At 40.8% G+C, this 22,961-nt stretch overlaps 1 protein-coding gene across 4 annotated transcripts in view; it reads right to left on the bottom strand.

Annotated features, from left to right (window-relative positions):
* Window positions 1-22,961, bottom strand: part of SLC24A2 (solute carrier family 24 member 2) — a 548,803-nt gene that overhangs the window by 148,156 nt on the left and 377,686 nt on the right. For all 4 annotated transcript variants that reach the window (XM_069766061.1, XM_069766047.1, XM_069766070.1 and 1 more), the window contains exons 4-5: window positions 21,180-21,212; window positions 19,547-19,655 (exon numbers count right to left, since the gene is read on the bottom strand). In XM_069766061.1, coding sequence (XP_069622162.1) covers window positions 19,547-19,655; window positions 21,180-21,212 — 142 coding nt within the window. The remainder of the gene's footprint in view (window positions 1-19,546; window positions 19,656-21,179; window positions 21,213-22,961) is intronic.

Here is a 22,961-nt window from a genome sequence, read left to right as displayed (position 1 = left end):
TCAGCGTATGAAAATACGGTCCGTATATTACGGCCGTAATACGCTGAAATGTCCCGAAAATATTGTTCCGTAGCTCCTCCGTAGGCAGGGTGTGTCAGCGTTTTTTGCGCATGGCATCCTCCGTATGTAATCCGTATGGCATCCGTACTGCGTGGTTTTCTCGCAGGCTTGCAAAACCAACATACCGCTATAGAAATGATCCATGTGTCCCAAAAAGAAAAAAAAATATATATATACTGTCTATATATATATATATATATATATATATATGTCATTAGACACATATATGTATATATATTAATATTTATTCCAGCGCTATACAGCTTGAAAGCCGGTAATTCAATTACCGGCTTTTTCTTTCTCCTTCCTAAAAGCCGACATGATTTGAGACATGGTTTACATACAGTAAACCATGTCTTCTCTCCATTTTTTTTGCAGATTCCACACTACTAATGTCAGTAGAGTGTATCTGCAAAATTTGGCCGTTCTAGCTCTTAAAATAAAGGGTTAAATGGCGGAAAAAATTGGCGTGGGCTCCCGCGCAATTTTCTCCGCCAGAGTAGTAAAGCCAGTGACTGAGGGCAGATATTAATAGCCTGGAGAGGGTCCATGGTTATTGGCCCCCCCCTGGCTAAAAATATCTGCCCCCAGCCACCCCAGAAAAGGCACATCTGGAAGATGCGCCTATTCTGGCACTTGGCCACTCTCTTCCCATTCCCGTGTAGCGGTGGGATATGGGGTAATGAAGGGTTAATGCCACCTTGCTATTGTAAGGTGACATTAAGCCTAATTAATAATGGAGAGGCGTCAATTATGACACCTATCCATTATTAATCCAATTGAATGAAAGGGTTAAATAAAACACAAACACATTATTTAAAATTATTTTAATGAAATAAAAACAATGGTTGTTGGAGTATTTTATTCTACGCCCAATCCAATCACTGAAGACCCTCGTTCTGTGAAAGAAAAAACATAATAAACCAACAATATACTTACCCTCCGCAGATCTGTAACGTCCAACGATGTAAATCCTTCTGAAGGGGTTAAAACATTTTGCAGCAAGGAGCTTTGCTAATGCAATGCTACTCCTCGCTGCAAAACCCCGGGGAATGAGTCTAAATATAGATCAATGAGCTATATTTAGCTTCATTTGCGGTGAGGCGCCCTCTGCTGGCTGTTTATAGATCGTGGGAACTTGCCTAGAAAGCCTGGGAGCTTTCTAGGAAATTTCCCACGATCTATGAACATCCAGCAGAGGGCGCCTCACCGCAAATGAAGCTAAATATAGCTCATTGATCTATATTTAGACTCATTCCCCGGGGTTTTGCAGCGAGGAGCAGCCTGCATTAGCAAAGCTCCTTGCTGCAAAATGTTTTAACCCCTTCAGAAGGATTTACATCGTTGGACGTTACAGATCTGCGGAGGGTAAGTATATTGTTGGTTTATTATGTTTTTTCTTTCACAGAACGAGGGTCTACAGTGATTGGATTGGGCGTAGAATAAAATACTCCAACAACCATTGTTTTTATTTCATTAAAATAATTTTAAATAATGTGTTTGTGTTTTATTTAACCCTTTCATTCAATTGGATTAATAATGGATAGGTGTCATAATTGACGCCTCTCCATTATTAATTAGGCTTAATGTCACCTTACAATAGCAAGGTGGCATTAACCCTTCATTACCCCATATCCCACCGCTACACGGGAATGGGAAGAGAGTGGCCAAGTGCCAGAATAGGCGCATCTTCCAGATGTGCCTTTTCTGGGGTGGCTGGGGGCAGATATTTTTAGCCAGGGGGGGGCCAATAACCATGGACCCTCTCCAGGCTATTAATATCTGCCCTCAGTCACTGGCTTTACTACTCTGGCGGAGAAAATTGCGCGGGAGCCCACGCCAATTTTTTCCGCCATTTAACCCTTTATTTTAAGAGCTAGAACGGCCAAATTTTGCAGATACACTCTACTGACATTAGTAGTGTGGAATCTGCAAAAAAAATGGAGAGAAGACATGGTTTACTGTATGTAAACCATGTCTCAAATCATGTCGGCTTTTAGGAAGGAGAAAGAAAAAGCCGGTAATTGAATTACCGGCTTTCAAGCTGTATAGCGCTGGAATAAATATTAATATATATACATATATGTGTCTCACTGACATATATATATATATATCTATTCTATGTGTACACATTTATTCTACCTATTGGACTGTAAGCTGTCAGTGTGATTTTACTGTACACCGCACTGAATTACCGGCTTTTCTCTCTAGCAGCGCTGCGTATTTCTCGCAAGTCACACTGCTTGTCCGTGTGAAATCCGTATTTTTCACGCTTCCATAGACTTTCATTGGCGTATTTCTTGCGCAGTACGGTGACAAACGCAGCATGCTGCGATTTTGTACGGCCGTAGAAAGCCGTATAATACTGATCAGTAAAATACGGCAGATAGGAGCAGGGGCATAGAGAATAATTGTGCCGTATTTTTTGCGAGTTTTACGGACGTAGTTTCTGCGCTCTTACGTCCGTAAAACTCGCAAGTGTGAAGCCGGCCTAACCATGCAGTTTTGCAAGTTAAAAACTTGTATCCCAGCAGAATTTAATGATTGTGCAGGGGCACAGTGGAAGACCATGAAAATGCAGCCTAAATATACCACTAACATATGTATAAATCATTTTTCCCATGTCATAGCCTTTAAAGTATCAACTATTGTAAAGCTGCACAATTAACAGCCTACTGTGACATATATTGTCATTCAATAGTAGACAAGTGGTTGAAAAAGTATTTGTACCCCGTGAACTTTTCCACATTTTTTCATGTTACAACCACAAACTTTTATTGCGATTTTATGTGATATACCAACAGAAAGTAGAAAGTATTTGTGAAATGTAAAGGAAATGATACATGGTTTTCGAAATATTTTAAAAATATAAATCTAAAAATTGTGACGTGCAATTTGTATTTATCCTCTTGTAGTCTGATACCCCTAGATAAAATCTTGAGTGAACAATTGCCCCCAGAAGTTGCACAATTAGGGAATTGAATCATTTGTGTGTAATTTATTCTCAGTGCAGCTTACAACTGTCCTATGAAGGTCTCAGAGGTTTGTTTGAGAATATTAGGGATCAAACAGCATCATGAAAACCAACCAGACAGTTCAGGCATGAAGTTCTGGAAAATAGTAAAGCAGAGTTAGGTTCTAAAAAAAAAATAGCTCAAACTCTGAACAACTCATGGATCACAGTTCAATCCATCATCTAAAAATTAAAGGAGTATCGCACAACTACTAACCTATCAAGACATGGCCATCCACGCACCTTGACATCCCAAGCAAGGAGAGGGCTAATTAGAGAAACATCCAGTTTCAGTTTGCAAAAAGCCATGTAGGGGACTCAGCATGTGAAAGAAGGTACTCTGGTCAGATGACAGTAGAACTTTTTGTGCTAATGCAAAATGCTATGTGTGGTCGAAAACTAACGCTGCATATCACGCTGAAAACACCATTCCCACCATCAAATATGGTGGAGGCATCATCTGTCATGATCCCAATGGCAGGGGATCACAAAAGGACAAGCACACAAAAAACAGAACAAGCTCTAGGGTGATGGAAACTGAGCTGACCGCGATCCAGAACCTAATTCACAACACTAGCAGTAGCCAGGGAACGTGCCTACGATGATTCTAGACGTCTCGCGCCAGCCGAAGGACTAGCTTCCCCTATTAGAAGAAACAAAGACCTCTCTTGCCTCCAGAGAAACACCCCACAGAAATAGCAGCCCCCCACATGTAATGACGGTGAAAAGAGAGGAAAGCACATACGTAGTAATGAAAACAGATTCAGCAAAATGAGGCCCGCTAAAACTAGATAGCAGAGGATACAAAAGTGAACTGCGCGGTCAGCGAAAAACCCTACAAAAAACCATCCTGAAATTACCTGAACTCATGTGCCAACTCATGGAACATGAGGAGTAATGTCAGCCCACTAGAGCAACCAGCAACAAGGAATCACATAACTGCAAGCTGGACTAAAATAAAAATAAAGCAAAACGTGGAACAGGAAAATCAAAAACTTAGCTTGTCCTGATGATTACAGAAGCGGAAAGCAGAGGTAACAAGACACACTGATTACATTGATCGCCGGCGAGGAAATGACAAGAAAGCCAGGTTAAATAGGAAACTCCCATATCCTGATAGAACAGGTGGACACCAGAGACCGCAGAGAACACAAGTCACCCAGTACCATCTGTAACCACCAGAGGGAGCCCAAAAACAGAATCCACAACAATCATCATGCTGTGGGATGCTTACCTTCAGAAGGGGTAGGAAAGCTGGCCAGAGTTTATGGAAAGATGGATGCAGCTAAATACAGGGCAATTCTGGGGTAAAATGGGGATCAGGTTCACCATCCAGCAGGACAACAACCCTAAATATCCTGTCAGAGCTGCAATGTAATGGTTTAGTTCAAAGCCCAGTCAAAGTCCAGACTTAAATCCCATTGAGAATCAGTGGCAAGACTTAAGAAATGCTGTTCACAGACACCACCCATCCAATCTCACTGAGCTAGAGCTCGTTTGCAAAGAAAACTGGGCAAAAATCTCAGCCTTTAGATGTGCAAAGCTTGTAGAGAAATACCTTAAAAGGCTTGCAGCAGCAATTGCAGTGAAATGTGGTCCTACAAAATATTGCCTCAGGAGGCAGAATACAAATGAGCATCACAATTTTCAGAATTATATTTTAAAAGTATTTAACCCCTTCAGCCCCAAGTTTTTTTTCACTATCATGACCAGTCCAAATTTTACAATTCTAACCAGTGTCACTTTATGAGGTAATAACTCTGGAACGCTTCAAAAGATCCCAGTGATTCTGAGAATGTTTTTTTTCGTGACACATTGTACTTCATGATAGTGGTAAAATTTATTTGATATGACTTGCATTTATTTATGGAAAAAAAATTTTTTTTAAAATGTTGCAATTTTCAAACTCTTAATTTTTATGCCCTTAAATCAAGAGTTATGTCACACAAAATAGTTAATAAATAACATTTCCCACATGTCTACTTTACATAAGCAAAACTTTTTAATCATAATTTTTTTTGGTTAGGAAGTTATAAGGTTTAAAAGTTGACCAGCAATTTCTCATTTTTTCAACAAAATTTACAAAATCATTTTTTTTAAAGATCACATTACATTTGAAGTGACATTCAGGGGTCTATATGACAGATAATACCCAAAAGTGACACCATACTAAAAACTGAGGTGCTCAAAACCACATTCAAGAAGTTTATTAACCCTTCAGGTGCTTCACAGGAATTTTTTGAATGTGGAAAAAAATGAACATTTAACTTTCTTTTACAATTTAATTTCATTTACTTTAAACCCATTTTTTTTATTTCCACAAGGGTAACAGGAAAAAAATGGATGCCAAAATTTGTTGTGCAATTTTTGCTGAGCATGCCGATACCCCATATGTGGGGGAAAACCACTGATTTGGTGCACAGCAGAGTTTGGAAGGGAAGGGAACCATTTGACTTTTTGAGTGCCTAAACAGTGAAAATCCCCCACAAGTGACAACAGTTTGGAAAATAACTGTATAGTAACCAGATAATTAATAATTACATATAATTCTGTAAACCCTCTCTCATGTACAGCACCATGGAATTAATGGTGCTATATAAATAAATAATAATAAATAATAATAATAATAATTCAGTAATTCTTACATGATAATTCTGTAGAATGTAAGCCCGCAAGGCCAGGGTCCTCTTCCCTCTGTAACAGTCATTGTTAGTTTGTTTACTGTAAGTGATATTTGTATTTTGACGTAACCCCTTTTCATGTATAGCACCATGGAATTAATGGTGCTATATCAAAAATAATAATAATAATAATAATAATTGAACAAATTGCTAGATATAACAAAAATATAGGAAAAAATGAAAGGTTTAGCTTTTTTTTAACCCCTTAAGCCCCGAGGGTGGTTTGCACGTTAATGACCGGGCCAATTTTTACAATTCTGACCACTGTCCCTTTATGAGGTTATAACTCTGGAACGCTTCAACGGATCCCGGTGATTCTGACATTGTTTTCTCGTGACATATTGTACTTCATGGTAGTGGTAAAATTTATTCGATATAACTTGCATTTATTTGTGAAAAAAACGGAAATTTGGCGAAAATTTAGAAAATTTTGCAATTTTCCAACTTTAAATTTTTATGCCCTTAAATCACAGAGATATGTCATGCAAAATACTTAATAAGTAACATTTCCCACATGTCTACTTTACATCAGCACAATTTTGGAACCAAAACTTTATTTTGTTAGGGAGTTATAAGGGTTAAAAGTTGACCAGCAATTTCTCATTTTTACAACACCATTTTTTTTTAGGGACCACATCTCATTTGAAGTCATTTTGAGGGGTCTATATCATAGAAAATACCCAAGTGTGACACCATTCTAAAAACTGCACCCCTCAAGGTGCTCAAAACAACATTCAAGAAGTTTATTTAACTTTTTTTCACACAAAATTTATTTCAGCTCCAATTTGTTTTATTTTACCAAGGGTAACAGGATAAAATGGATGCCAAACGTTGTTGTACAATCTGTCCTGAGTACGCTGATACCCCATATGTGGGGGTAAACCACTGTTTGGGCACATGGCAGAGCTCGGAAGGAAAGGAGCGCCATTTGACTTTTCAATGCAAAATTGACAGGAATTGAGATGGGACGTCATGTTGCGTTTGGAGAGCCCCTCATGTGCCTAAACATTGAAACCCCCCACAAGTGACACCATTTTGGAAAGTAGAGACCCTAAGGAACTTATCTAGATGTGTGGTGACCACTTTGACCCACCAATTGCTTCACAGAAGTTTATAATGCAGAGCCATAAAAATAAAAAATCATATTTTTTCACAAAAATGATCTTTTCGCCCCCAATTTTTTATTTTCCCAAGAGTAAGAGAAGAAATTGGACCTCAAAAATTGTTGTCCAATTTGTCCTGAGTACGCTGATACCCCATATATGGGTGTAAACCATTGTTTGGGCGTATGGCAGAGCTCGGAAGGGAAGGAGCGCCATTTTACTTTTCAATGCAAAATTGACTGGAATTGAGATGGGATGCCATGTTGCGTTTGGAGAGCCCCTGATGTGCCTAAACATTGAAATCCCCACAAGTGACACCATTTTGGAAAGTAGACCCCTTAAGGAACTTATCTAGATGTGTGGTGAGCACTTTGACCCAACAAGTGCTTCACAGAAGTTTATAATGCAGAGCCGTAAAAATAAAAAATCATATTTTTTCACAAAAATGATCTTTTCGTCCCCAATTTTTTATTTTCCCAAGGGTAAGAGAAGAAATTAGACCACAAAAGTTGTTGTGCAATTTGTCCTGAGTGCGACGATACCCCATATGTGGGGGTAAACCACTGTTTGGGCGCATGGCAGAGCTCGGAAGGAAAGGAGCGCCATTTGACTTTTCAATGCAAAATTGACTGGAATTGAGATGGGACGCCATGTTGCGTTTGGAGAGCCCCTGATGTGCCTAAACATTGAAACCCCTCACAAGTGACACCATTTTGGAAAGTAGACCCCTTAAGGAACTTATCTAGATGTGTGGTGAGCACTTTGACCCAACAAGTGCTTCACAGAAGTTTATAATGCAGAGCCGTAAAAATAAAAAATCTTATTTTTTCACAAAAATGATCTTTTCGCTCCCAAATTTTTATTTTCCCAAGGGTAAGAGAAGAAATTAGACCACAAAAGTTGTTGTGCAATTTGTCCTCAGTGCGACGATACCCCATATGTGGGGGTAAACCACTTTTTGGGCGCATAGCAGAGCTCGGAAGGGAAGGAGCGCCATTTGACTTTTCAATGCAAAATTGACTGGAATTAAGATGGGACGCCATGTTGGTTTGGAGAGCCCCTGATGTGCCTAAACATTAAAACCCCCCACAAGTGACACCATTTTGGAAACTAGACCCCCTAAGGAACTTATCTAGATGTGTTTTGAGAGCTTTGAACCCCCAAGTGTTTCACTACAGTTTATAACGCAGAGCCGTGAAAATAATTTTTTTTTTTCGCAAAAATTATTTTTTAGCCCCCAGTTTTGTATTTTCACAAGGGTAACAGAATAAATTGGACCCCAAAAGTTGTTGTCCAATTTGTCCTGAGTAAGCTGATACCCCATATGTGGGGGGGGGAACCACTGTTTGGGTGCATGGCAGAGCTCGGAAGGGAAGGAGCACCATTTGGAATGCAGACTTAGATGGATTGGTCTGCAGGCGTCACGTTGCATTTGCAGAGCCCCTGATGTACCCAAACAGTACAAACCCCCCACAAGTGACCTCATATTGGAAACTAGACCTCCCAAGGAACTTATCTAGATGTGTTGTGAAAACTTTGAACCCCCAAGTGTTTCACTACAGTTTACAACGCAGAGCCGTGAAAATAAAAAATCCTTTTTTTTCCCCACAAAAATGATTTTTAGCCCCCCAAATTTTTATTTTCCCAAGGATAACAAGAGAACTTGGACCCAAAAAGTTGTTGTCCAATTTTTCTCGAGTACGCTGATACCCCATATGTTGGGGTAAACCCCTGTTTGGGCGCACGGTAGAGCTCGGAAATGAAGGAGCACTGTTTTATTTTTTCAATGCAGAATTGGCTGGAATTGAGATCGGACGCCATGTCGCGTTTGGAGAGCCCCTGATGTCCCTAAACAGTGGAAACCCCCCAATTATAACTGCAACCCTAATCCAAACGCACCCCTAACCCTAATCCCAACTGTAACCCTAACCACACACCTAATCCTGACACACCCCTAATTCTAATCCCAACCCTAATCCCAACCGTAAATGTAATCCAAACCCTAACCCTAGCCCTAACCCTAGCCCTAACCCTAATGGGAAAATGGAAATAAATACATTTTTTTTTAATTTTATTATTTTTCCCTAAGGCTAGGTTCACATTGCGTTAGGGAAATCCGTTTAGCGCTAGCGGATTGCTCTAACGCAATGTCTTTTTAGGTGTCGCTTTTAGTGGTCGCGTTAACATCCCCGCTCTGGAAGATCGGGGATCGGACCTCGGGCACGCCGCGGACGCTGCAAGCAGCGTCCGAGGCGTGCCACAAAAGAACGGCACCTTGCTAGCGCGAGCCGAAAATGGCACGCTCTAGCGATGCGCTACACCCGAAAATCACATTGCTGTCAATGGGTGTGCTAACGGACCCGTTGCACGGCGTTAATTGTGACATTTTCGCCGTGCAACGCTGTCCGTTAGCGTTAACCCATTAACGCAATGTGAACCTAGCCTAACTAAGGGGGTGATGAAGGGGGGTTTGATTTACTTTTATAGCGTTTTTTATATCTGATTTTTATGATTGGCAGCCGTCACACACTAAAAGACGCTTTTTATAGCAAAAAAGTTTTTGCGTCTCCACATTTTGAGACCTATAATTTTTCCATATTTTGGTCCACAGAGTCATGTGAGGTCTTGTTTTTTGCGGGACGAGTTGATGTTTTTATTGGTAACATTTTCAGACACGTGACAGTTTTTGATCGCTTTTTATTCCGATTTTTTGTGAGGCAGAATGACCAAAAACCAGCTATTCATGAATTTCTTTTGGGGGAGGCGTTTATACCGTTCCGCGTTTGGTAAAATTGATAAAGCAGTTTTATTCTTCGGGTCAGTACGATTACAGCGATACCTCATTTATATCATTTTTTTATGTTTTGGCGCTTTTATACGATAAAAGCTATTTTATAGAAAAAATAATTATTTTGGCATCGCTTTATTCTGAGGACTATAACTTTTTTATTTTTTTGGTTATGATGCTATATGGCGGCTCGTTTTTTGCGGGACAAGATGACGTTTTCAGAGGTACCATGGTTATTTATATCTGTCTTTTTGATCGCGTGTTATTCCACTTTTTGTTCAACGTTATGATAATAAAGCGTTGTTTTTTGGCTCGTTTTTTTTTTTTTTTCTTACAGTGTTCACTGAAGGGGTTAACTAGTGGGCCAGTTTTATAGGTTGGGTCGTTACGGATGCGGCGATACTAAATATGTGTCCTTTTATTGTTTTTTGTTTTTTTTTTGATAAAGAAATGTATTTATGGGAATAATATTTTTTTTTTCTTCTTTATTTAGGATTTTTTTTTTTTTTTTTTTTACACGTGTGGAAATTTTTTTTTTTACTTTTTCACTTTGTCCCAGGGGGGGACATCACAGATCACCGATCTGACAGTGTGCACAGCACTCTATCAGATCGGTGATCTGACATACAGCCGGGCAGGATTAGAGCTGCAGCTGCAGCCTGATCCTGACCCGGAAGTGCTCCCTGCAGGACCCGGATGCAGCCCCGCGGCCATTTTGGATCCGGGGACTGCAGGGAGAAGACGCTCGGTACACGGTGAGTACATCACCGTGTACCGATCGTCTCAGGGAAGCCCGCAGGGAGCCCCCTCCCTGCGAGATGCTTCCCTGCACCGCCGGCACACCGCGATCATCTTTGATCGCGGTGTGCCGGGGGTTAATGTGCCGGGAGCGGTCCGTGACCACTCCTGGCACATAGTGCCGGATGTCAGCTGCGATAGGCAGCTGACACCCGGCCGCGATCGGCCGCGCTCCCCCCGTGAGCGCGGCCGATCGCATATGACGTACTATCCCGTCACTGGGAATTAAGTCCCAGGTCACCTTGACGGGATAGTACGTCATATGGGATTAAGGGGTTAGCAAAAATGTTATTTTAGACCCCACATTTTTTTATTTTCACAAGGGTAACAGGAAAAAAGGTCCCCAAAATCTGTTCTGCAATTTCTTCTGAGCATGCCAATACCCAATTTGTGGGGCGAAACCAGGGAAGGAGTGCCATTTGACTTTTTGAATGCAAAATTTGTGGACGTCATTTCCCATTTGGAGAGCCCCTGATGTGCCTAAACAGTGTAAGACCCTGCAAAATTACACCACTTTGGAAATTAGACCACTCTGGGAACTTATCTAGATATGTGCTGAGCACCTTGAACCCTAGGTGCTTCACAGAAGTTTATAATGTAGAGCCATGAAAATAAAAAAAAATAACATTTTTTCCCACAAAAATTTTGCTTCAGTCCAAAAGATTTTATTTTCACAAAGTAACAGGAAAAAATGGACCCCAAATGTTGTTGTGCAATTTTTTCCTGAGTATGCAGATACCCCATATGTAATGGGAACTATTGCTTGGGCTTACAGCAGGGCTCAGAAAGGAAGGTTTGATGGAATGGCCTGCAGGTGTCATATCGCGTTTGGAGAGCCCCTGACATGCCTAAACAATGGAAATGCCACATAAATAACCCTCAATAAATATATGTAGCTGTGTGGTGAGCACCTTGAACCCACGGGTGCTTCACAGAAGTTTAGAATGTAGAGCCGTGATAATAAAAAAAACAACTTTTTTTTCCCCACAGATATGTTATTTTAGCCTCAATTTTTACTAAACCTAAACCTCCCAAGGAATCTATCCTGATGTGTTGAGAGCACCTCGAACCCACAGTTCCTTTACAGAATTTTACAAAGTTGATCTGCGGAAATGAAGAGAAAATATCTTTCTCTCAAAAATGTTTTTGTCCCAAATGTTTTCATTTTTACAAGAATAGTAGCAGAAAATGGACCAAACAATTTGTTGTGTAACTTCTCCTGATTACGCCAATACCCGATATGTGGTCAAAAAATACTATTTAGGCACAGTCCATAGCTCAGAAGGGAAGAAGCGCCATATTGGAGTTCTGATTTTGTTGGACTGGTTTGAGTGCGCCATGTCACATTGGCAGAACCCCTAAAGTGCCAGAACAGCAGAATCCCACATAAGAGACCCCATTTTACAAACTACGCCTCTCACTCAATCAAGGGGTGCAGTGATCATATTGACACCACAGGTTGGTCAAAGAATTTTATACCATTGGGCTATGAAGAAAATCTTCAAAATTTTGTTTTAGCCCCATATTTTACATTTTCACACTGGAAAATGTGTAAAAGTGCCACCAAAATGTGTCCCACAATTTCTGCTGAATGCAGAAATACCCCATATGTGGCTTTACAGTACTGCTTATTGACATGGCGAGACTCTTTAAAACTATTTCCTAGAATAGTTTGCGGACTCCATATATAGAGCCCCTAAGTGCTAGAAGAGCAGAATTCCCCTTCAAGTGACCCCATTTTGGAAATTATACCCCCTTTGGGAATTTATCTACAGGTATAGTGATGATTTTGACTCCATGAATGTTTTCCAGAAATAAGCAGTAGTGGATATTGCTGACTGAAAATTGCAAGCTGCCGTTGTAATGGCCAGTACATTGTAGTGACCAGAATGTTGTGGTGCCCAGCTCATGTTTCTGGAGACATGCACCTGTAAAATTAGGTGGGCATTTATTGTTACAGAAATGCCAAACATGTGGATGCTAAATGTGGTTTAGGTACTGTAGTGCAGCGGGGTTGGTGCAGTGTGACAGACAGGCAGTGACCCAGGAATGTTCAAAAACAAAGTCTCTTTTAATGGTCAGCGTACTCACAAACAGAAAGTAAATAGGATCATCTGGATCGCAGCCGGGAAAACAAGATAGTCCGTAACCAGGACCAGTTGCCGTGGGCAACTGCAATGCCATGTACGCTGAGGGGTGCCAGGCCTTTGGGCTCTGTTGTTTCACACAGGCTGAAGTTATGGCAAAGCCTTCAGCTCTGCAGGCATGCAAAACCAAACTGACACACCCAACCCTCTGCTGCAGTATCATCCCGTAGTCCGATTCAAAAATAAAAGCCCATGGCAGGTTTTCCTAAATCTGCCTTGGGCAAATAGCTTGCCCAAGACCAACACTTACTTTTATCGTGCAGTGCAATCACAGCTATGCCTGTGACTGCAATGCACTCCTGCGACCAAAATACGCTTCTAAGCGCATCCTGGGGGACACATATCGACCCTCGCATATGACCCCGGTCACTGCCTCACTGTACACTGTGGGGTTCAGAAGGGAGAGGGACATTTGGATTTGGGAGCACAGAATTCACTGGATTTCTTCTTGGGGTAAGGAACCGTTTTGCTTTTCCAGAGCCTTTGTACTAGCAGTAACGTGGAAGCCCCTATGTTTCCATTGACAGTAGATGGACCTGAGTGGCGATTTGCTTTTTTGTGGATTGATTTGAAGCTTTTATTGGGAACATTTTACATAACTTTTGGGATCACATTTATTCGGCGCTCTACATTGAGCACTTACTTTGGGGTTTCCATCTAAACCTCCGGTGAAATGTTTCAGATGAAACCCCTGAGTGAGTGATTCACTATATTGAGGCAGCAGAGTTACTCTGGACTTCATCTAGTCTCTGTTTAGAGTTGCCATTGTTTTCGGAAGTGCACAAAACTGTGGCTGATGGCACTTTTATGCACGCCTAAAAATAAAGACACTGACGAATCACAGTCCAGACAGTTTCCTCAGTTACTCCATCTGCCTCATTATAGGGACTCTTTCATCAGGGGTTCTGTTTGAATCACGTATTTCAGAGATTTACAAAGAAACCCAGTGTAAGCGTTCTGCATAGAGCGCAGGATAAATGTGAGCCGAGCCTTTTACGATCTTTCAGAAGCAGAATGACCAAATCAACAGCAGTTAAAGAATTTGTTTCTCATGCGGTATAAGCGATTAGACGACTTTATTCTTTGGGTCAGTGCGATCAGGGTCGGCTCCAGGTTTTTGAGGGCCCCGGGCGAAAGAGTCTCAGTGGGCCCCCCCTTTAACACATACCACAATTCATGATCGCACATAACAAAGCCATGTAGTACATAACACAGCCCATGTAGTATATAACACAGCCATGTACTATATAACAGCCACGTAGCATATAACAGAGCCACGTAGTATATAGCACAGCCCACATAGCATATAACAGCCCATATAGTATATAGCAGCCACATATAACACAGCCCACGTAGTATATAACACGGCCCACATAGTATATAGAACAGCCATGTAGTATATAGCACAGCCCACGTAGCATATAACAGCCCACGTAGTATATAACACGGCCCACGTAGTATATAGAACAGCCATGTAGTATATAGCACAGCCCACGTAGCATATAGCAGCCCATATAGTATATAGCACAGCTGATGTAGTATATAACACGGCCCACATAGTATATAGCACAGACATGTAGTATACAGCACAGTAGTATACAGCACAGCCCCCCAAGAATGGCCCCATAGTCCAGTACTCACTCTTATTGTTACAAAAAACAAACAAACCACTCCTCACCTCTCAATGTGCCCGCGCTGCTCCCTGCTCCGGTCTCGGCGGCTACCGCTGCACTGCCTGACACACAGCGAGTGCGCAATGACGTCATTGCGCACTCGCAGGGGCAGTGTCAGAGGCAGAGTGGGGAATGATGGGAGAGGGAGCATCAGGTGACGCTCTCTCCTCCATCATTTGCTTTGAACTTTACCAGCAGACGTCGGTATAGTTCAAAGCGGCGGTGGGGGAGTTGGCACTGACGACAGGCGGACCCCCCTGCCTCACAGAGGCCCCATAGCGGCTGCGTGATGTGCCACTAGCTGAGGGCCCCTGGGGGAGCAGGGGCCCTAGGCAGCTGCCTGCCCCTAACGCCGGCCCTGAATTGGCCCCCCTGTCTCGCCAGGGCCCCGGCACTTGACCGGGTATGCCGGGTGCTGACGCCAGCCCTGGGTGCGATAACAGAGATACCTGACTTATATTGTTATCTTTATGTTTGGCTGCTGTTACACACTAAAAGATGCTTTTTTTTTTGCAAAAACATTTTTCTATATTTCTGTCGACAGAGTCATGTGATGGCTTGTTTTTTGCGGGACAAGTTGACGTTTTTATTTGTACCATTTTCGGGCACATGACTTTTTTTATCGTATTCTTCAACAATTTTTTGGTGGTAGAATGAACAAGCACACCAGCAATTCAGGAATTGTTTGTTTTTTTCGGGGGGGTTATGCCGTTCTGTTTGTGGTAAACTTGATAAGACAGCTTTATTTTTTGGGCCAATACGATTACAGCAATACCACATTTATATATTTTTTTTGTGCTTTGGCACTTTTACACAATAAAAACTACTTTATAGAAAAAATAAAAATGTTTGCATTGCTTTTTTCTAAGATGCATAACTTTTTTTATTTTTCCGCTGATTGAGCTGTATGGCAGCTTGTTTTTTTGCAGGACAAAATGACGTTTTCAGCTATACCATTTTTATTTACATTCATCTTTTTGATCGTGTTTTATTCCACTTTTCTGTTCGGCAGTATGATCATAAAGCATCATTTTTGCCTCCTATTTTTAATCTTTTTTTAGGGTATTCACTGAAGGGGTTAACCGGTGGGACAGTTTTACAGGTCTGGTCGTTCCGGACGTGGCGATACCAAATATATGTAATTTTCATTTTATAAAAATATTTATTTAGGGATACAATATATACATATATTTTTCATTTTATTTTGTTTTATTTTGTAATATTTATACAACATTTTATTATTATTTTTTATCACTTTTCTACTTAGGCCCACTATGGGACTTTCACTTTCTGCAGTCTGATCGCTGTTATAAAGCATTGCAATGCAGTCGCATATAGCCTGTCAGCCCAGCAGACGTAAAATAGTTAGATCATGCACTGTGCGTGATCTAACTATCTTGTTAGTGCCAGGTGACCCGGATGTCGTCATGACGACATCTGATCACCATGACAATGATCGTAGGTGCCGATCCAAGGGTGGAGGGGCTTTCTTCCCTCAGCCTGCTCACTAAATGCTGCGATCACAGAAATTGCAGCATTTAGGGATTTAAAGTGATGAGGTGGTGCAGGCACTGGTTCTGGCACTGAGAGTCAGGTATCAGCTGTTTGAATCAGCTGAAACCAGGTGGCAATTGCGTGCACACAGTCCCTGTTCGCACAAAATCACCAGGACATATCCATATTTCCCAGGGCGGTAAGTACCTAACAACCTGGACATACGGATAAGTTCAAAGCTGGGAAGGGGTTAAAAAATATGCATCATTTCCATTACACTGCACAAATACTTGCTACTTTGTGTTGGTATATCACATAATCACAAAAAGATCCCGGGTATGAATACTTTTTTAAGGCACTATATATAAATATAGGGACCAAAAATTCTTCTGATATAGTTAATCAAATTTAGACTGGATTTGCAAATTGCAGCTCTTGATGTATTTTTAGTAAAACCCATAAGTGGATACAAAGAAGGGAGCAAAAATAAAACTTTGCAGTAATCAAACCTATAATATTCATATGTAAATATGAGGTCAATGAACAATAGTTCGTGCAACAATGCCTATACTGCAGTTAAAGGGACTCGGTCAGCACAGAATGACTGTTCAAACCAAGTATAGGCTCTGGGTGCTTCACAGTGTGGCCAAACATGTACAGTGGGGGAAATAAGTATTTGATCCCTTGTTGATTTTGTAAGTTTGACCACTGACAAAGACATGAACAGTCTATAATTTTAAGGGTAGGTTAATTTAACATTGCGATATAGAATATCAAAAATAAAATCCAGAAAATCACATTGTATAAATTATATACATTTATTTGCATTTTGCAGTGACAAATAAGTATTTGATCCCTCTGGCAAACAAGATTAATACTTGGTGGCAAAACCCTTGTTGGCAAGCACAGCAGTCAGACTTTTTTGGTAGTTAAATGGTCTGTAGGAGCCAGAACTCTAAAGGTACCGTCACATTTAGCGACGCTGCAGCGATACCGACAACGATGTCGATCGCTGCAGTGTCACTGTTTGGTCGCTGGAGAGCTGTCACACAGACAGCTCTCCAGCGACCAACGATCCCGAGGTCCCCGGGTAACCAGGGTAAACATCGGGTTACTAAGCACAGGGCCGCGCTTAGTAACCCGATGTTTACCCTGGTTACCAGCATAGAAGTAAAAAAAACAAACATTTCGTCGCTGGACTCCCTGCAGACATCGCTGGATCGGCGTGTGTGACACCGCAGGGCCGCGCTTAGTAACCCGATGTTTACCCTGGTTACCAGCGTAAAAGTAAAAAAAAACAAACACTACATACTTACCTACCGCTGTCTGTCCCCGGCGCTCAGCTTCTCTGCACTCCTCTTGCACTGACTGTGAGCACAGCGGCCGGAAAGCAGAGCGGTGACGTCACCGCTCTGCATTCCGGCTGACCGACGCTCACAGCCAGTGCAGGAGGACTGCAGAGAAGCTGAGCGCCAGGGACAGACAGCGAAGGTAAGTATGTACTGTTTGTCTTTTTTTACTTTTACGCTGGTAACCAGGGTAAACATCGGGTTACTAAGCGCGGCCCTGCGGTGTCACACACGCCGATCCAGCGATGTCTGCAGGGAGTCCAGCGACGAAATAAAGTTCTGGACTTTCCTCAGCGACCAACGATCTCCCAGCAGGGGCCTGATCGTTGGTCGCTGTCACACATAACAATTTCCTTAACGATATCGTTGCTACGTCACAAAAAGCAACGATATCGTTAACGATATCGTTATGTGTGAAGGTACCTTTAATGGTTGGTAGGGGATCAAATACTGATATTCTCACTGAAAAATGCAAATAAATTTATACAATGTAATTTTCTGGATTTTACTTTTGATAGTCTATCTCTCAATCAATGTATAAATTAACCTACTGTTAGGGGTCGAGTTCCTGCCTCTGCACAGGGAGAATCTCGGGCCATCTCCGCTGCGGTTTCCCATTCTTCTTCTGCCGCAGTGGAGCCTGCTCAGCAGAGACGTCGATCCCAGCGTCTCGCTCAGTCTGACTCTGTGCTTAAAGTTACTGCTGCGTTTCCTGCTTCTCCCATTGAAGTCAGTGCTGGGCATCGGTGAGCGGACGTTTCTGGGGCTAAGTCCTGCTTTTTACATTCTGAGCATGCCCAGAGTAAGATCTCTCAGTGGAGATCGAGGGTCACATGATCAGATACTGCAGCTAAGGTCCTTGTAGCTGCTAGGACTAAATCCTGCTTTGCACTCTGAGCATGCCCAGGGCGAGATCTCTCAGTGGAGATCCAGGGTCACATGCTCAGGTGCTGCAGCACTCCATTGGTCCTTCTTTGGAAGGTCCTAAACATGCTGCAGCTATTTAAGCCTCGCATGGCCGCATGGCCATGCGCTAGTATTGTCTTGTAAATATGTGTGTGTGTTGTGAGTGAAAATCGCTCTTTAAATAACCCTCCCTATTGAATGTCTGTTCGCGGAAGGTGTATGTTTGCTATCTAGCGCCCGACTAATCCAACAGCACGAAACACACATTACAGCTACCAGTTGCTGTGTCCGCCAGTACGGCGCCGTGCGCTTGCTCTGCGCTTTCCTGACCCAAGCCTGGGTGGTTAGTGGCATCCGTCAGTGCGGCACCGCACGCACTCTTGTGCCTTTATATTACTATTTATGTTCCTCTGACACACCCAGTTGCGGTGTTGTGCCAGCAAGTGTCTAATCGGACTTCAATCCTGTGTAGGGGTTGAGTCCGCTGACTTCTTGCTCGCGCTTTATGTGCGGTACTGCGGTCCTGTGATGCAACAGGATCGCTTCTTTCACGCAGGGTGAAGTTAACCCATGTGTGTATACTTAGTACCACCATATAGTCCGTCTTACTAGCAGCAGGGTTTTTTACCTGCACGGTGGACCTCGGACGGCGAACGCACCTAATACCATTACACCTTATACTTGGTGCGTTCCGCCAGTCCTAACACCTACCCTTAAAATTATAGACTGTTCATGTTTTTGTCAGTCGGCAAACTTACAAAATTAACAAGGGATCAAATACTTATTTCCCGCACTGTAAGTACAGCTTCCCACGTGCTTATTTTCCCCGTTTCTTTGATTAACAGCTTTGGCTTGATAGAGTGAGAGAAGAGCGGAGAAAGATGGAAAACAAGCAGGTTAGAAAGTGCACTTCAAGTGTAACAGTCTTTTTAACTTTTATTTCATAAATCAAAAGTATACGTAAACAAAAGCAATAATGTAATATATCTTATCAGTGGAATTTGCTTCATTCTCTGCCAGAATTGATCAGTTATTATAAAAATTCCCATTTCTGAGATAAAATCTGTATTGGGTGAAGACTTTCCATTACTGAGATAGGAGATGGCAGCTGCTACGGACACAATTATATGCAGATAGGAAGGGGAGGATCTTGAGACAGAGCTCCTCCCTCATTCCCCCCTTCTATTTACATAAAAGTACATCCACAGTAGACGCCATCTCCTATCTCAGTAATGGGAAAGTCTTCACTGAATACAGATTTTATTTCAGAATTGAGAATTTTGATAATGAAGGATCAATTTTGGCAGAGAAAGAAGCACATTTTTCCAAAATATTACAAGGTTGCTTATTTTTAAATGTACTATTGTTTTATTAACTAACCATTAAAGTGACGGTTACTCTTTAAATGTTTGGCCACGCCATGATGCACCGAGTGCCTGCACTTGGTTTGAACAGTCATTCTCTTCTGATAGAGTCTCTTTAAATCAATGATAAAAGCCAAACATCTAATCAAAAGTATATAAATCTGATTTACCCTCAGAAAGAGGATCAAGTGTGTGAATCATTAGCTGGAATATGCTGTTCCTCATGAGACTGTTATGTAGAGATGCTGAGCTGCCACCACGCTGTAATCTTGGTCTTGTCTGTGAAAAGAATAAAGAAAACATAGCCAATAGGAACATTTTGTCAGTCAGTAGCACCCAAAGATGTATAACTTCTGAATTGTACTCTAGGTTTCTATTTGCAGTTTTACTTCCATCAACAATTCATCAATTTCATATCATATGGTTCATTTACAATAAATGATTGTGGACGATTAGCTAAAAGCATGCCAATTGGTGGTTGTTTAATAGAGTGATTAGACGCGCCATGCACACAGAATAATTGATTGTTGGTACGATTATTCTGTGTGCATAGAGTATCATTATTTTAAACAGCAAACAGAACTTCATAGAACATGATGTGCTGCCGAGAAGGATGATTTTTAGGTTTGCTTAAAAATAATTCCACACAATGAACAAGTGTTTGGTTTGATTGTCGATTAATTGGGAATGGTATTGCCTAATAGTGGTCCAGTGTAAACATTTACCCCAAAACTAAAAAATGAGTAGTTTTGCCACCACTTTTGTACACACTACGAAAAAGTATTTTGATGTAATGCTTGCATGTGACTTACTAGGACAAGTATAGCAAAATAAATGTAGGAATTTGCATAATGTAAAAATGTTCAATTTAGTTTTAGGAGTAATTTGGTATATTCAACCATTTTCAAAAGGAAAACCTTGAGTTGTTCACCAAATGTTTATTGAATCTGTTGCTTATAACACCATATAGAATTTTATTACTGCAAAATTAAAGAAAAGTTTGCAGCTTTAATCATCAGAAGCACATCACTGTTCTGCCACGAGGTTTTCTGGTTGCTGGGGGTGGAACACACCTAAGGACTGACAGTTCAGAACAGCGGTATGATCGCAACACTAGTTTGAACTGAGAACTCTACCTTGCAGAAAGCAAAGTCAAAGCTGGAAGAAGTGCATGGGTACCATCCAAAGATCCGTCCAGCTTCAGAGTGACGTGAGCATGATCTAAAGCTTAGAGCGCTCCTTGGCTAGGTCGCCAGCCACTCTGAAACTGCATGGTGGCCAAAAGACTAGGAAACAACCAATACACTATAAAACTTAAAATCCTTGAAAATAGAGAGGATTTTTAATAAGAGGTAAATTGCAAGGTTACTTGTTTTTACAAGCTCTTTGCAATTGTCCCACTTAAGAACTGTAGGTAACCCCTTCAAATGGTTGTTCCTCTACTTTTATATTGACTATGTATCCATAAAATAGGTCATCAAATTGTGGGGTTCCAACATTGGCAGCCCAATCAATCAGCCTCTCTCAGTGCTGTTGGCGGCAGAATCTTAGCAGTCATAGAGCTGAACAGCACAGCTCCAGCAACTGTTTAGTGGCCACTTCTGGATGCTGCAGATCCACTACTATTCATTCAAATGTGGGCTGTGCTGTACCAACCTTAAATCCTTCAGATTTTTTTATGTCTTGTTTATGAAAGTGCATGTGGATTTATGTTCAGGATACATGTTGATTAGCAGCAAGGATATAAAAGGGATTCTTTTATCCTCAGGACACATAATATAATCTGTAATTTTAGATACTAACCTTATTAGGAGTTGCGATAGTCTCAGACAAAGTCTGCATGAAAAGAAAAAGTATGCTTTGTTTATCAACATTAAACATTTGTAGAACAGCATTTCTGCACATTTTGAGACATGACATAAAACTAATTGCTCAAATAACCTACTCAATTACATAAGATGCTCCATATTTTAGCAGCATTATTGATAACCACCATTTAATATTTACACTAACCATCTGCTAATTTGTCAACAATAGAATTACACTAAATAGCCTGTCCACTTTGGGAACATTTTTATTTATTTAAAAACATTTATTTGGGGCTAAAAATAATTTTTGCAATTAAGTTCTGTACAATAGATTTGAACCGTTAACTTTTTATAGCCTCTGTCTTACGTTGTCTATTCCTAGCTGCAGAATGAGTTAGCAGAGAATCTGGTGGTGAGCTAATTCTGATGGAGAGTTTGTAACTTCAGACAGCATCAAAGTTAACAGTGTAGGGAAATGAGGAGCCTATAAAAATAATGCAACATTTTGAACAAAATCAAATAGCAAAAATGATTTTTAGCCTCAAATCATTTATTTAAGAAAAATGGTCCCCCAAAATGAAAAATCTATTTAATATCTAAAACTTCTGACATGTCATTTATACCTGGTTTACTCTCAGCCATCCTCTGACGAAAGGCCAAAGAGAGTACATTGTAAACTCTCATGGAAAACAAACCGGAGACAAAGAAGTGTGGAGCTTGGCAGAATGTCCTTTCATTCATGTTATTGGTGAAGATCTCAAAACACAGACTGCCAGAAGTCACAATTTTGGCCCAGTCACGAAGACATTTCAGAATTTTTAAAACAATATGTTGCCTTAATTGACAATTAGATCTTAGGGTAAAAACGAAATAAACAAATACTCTGCAGTAAGTAAATTAATATTGCAGGTTGTGAGCCCTCGTGGGCAGGATCCTCTCTCCTCCTGTACCAGTTGTGACTTGTATTGATTGATTAAGATTATTGTACTTGTTTTTTATTATATACACTCCTCATCGCATGTAAAGCGCCATGGAATAATTACGCTATAATAATAAATAATAATAATAAATAATAATAATAGTAATAGTACATGTAAATAACATAGGGTACTTACTTGACACTATTTTGGTAAAAAGAGAGTAAAAGCCCAACTTTAGGTGTAGGTTAGTATGACATATTTTGTTAGGTGCTATATCCAGTAGTCAAAAAATAGGATACATGGACCAGAAGTAGAAAGCACTACTGTATGATATGCACATTAAATTCAATAGATAATGTAGAAAAAAACTTTATTGCCATACAATTACAATTAAAACATACAGTGGGTATGGAAAGTATTCAGACCCCTTTACATTTTTCACTCTTTTTTTCTTGCAGCCATTTGGTAAATTCAAAAAAGTTCCTTTTTTTCTCATTAATGTACACTCTGCACCCCATCTTGACTGAAGAAAACAGAAATGTAGAAATTTTTGCATATTTATTAAAAAAGAAAAATTTATATATCACATGGTTATAAGTATTCACACCCTTTGCTCAGTATTGAAGACTCTGTATCAGTCTGTCATTGTTAGTTTGTTTACTGTATGTGATATCTGTAACTTGTATTTAACCCCTTCTCATGTACAGCACCATGGAATCAATGGTGCTATATAAATAAATAATAATAATAATAATAATATTGAAGAGAAGAACCCTTTTGAGCTAGTACAGCCATGAGTCTTCTTGGGAAGGATGCAACAAGTTTTTCACACCTGGATTTGGGGATCCTCTGCCATT

The sequence above is a fragment of the Ranitomeya imitator genome, chromosome 1 (assembly GCF_032444005.1).
Source record: "Ranitomeya imitator isolate aRanImi1 chromosome 1, aRanImi1.pri, whole genome shotgun sequence".
In the NCBI taxonomy this organism is placed as follows: Eukaryota; Metazoa; Chordata; class Amphibia; order Anura; family Dendrobatidae; genus Ranitomeya; species Ranitomeya imitator.
This window is presented reverse-complemented; position numbering and strand designations above follow the sequence as displayed.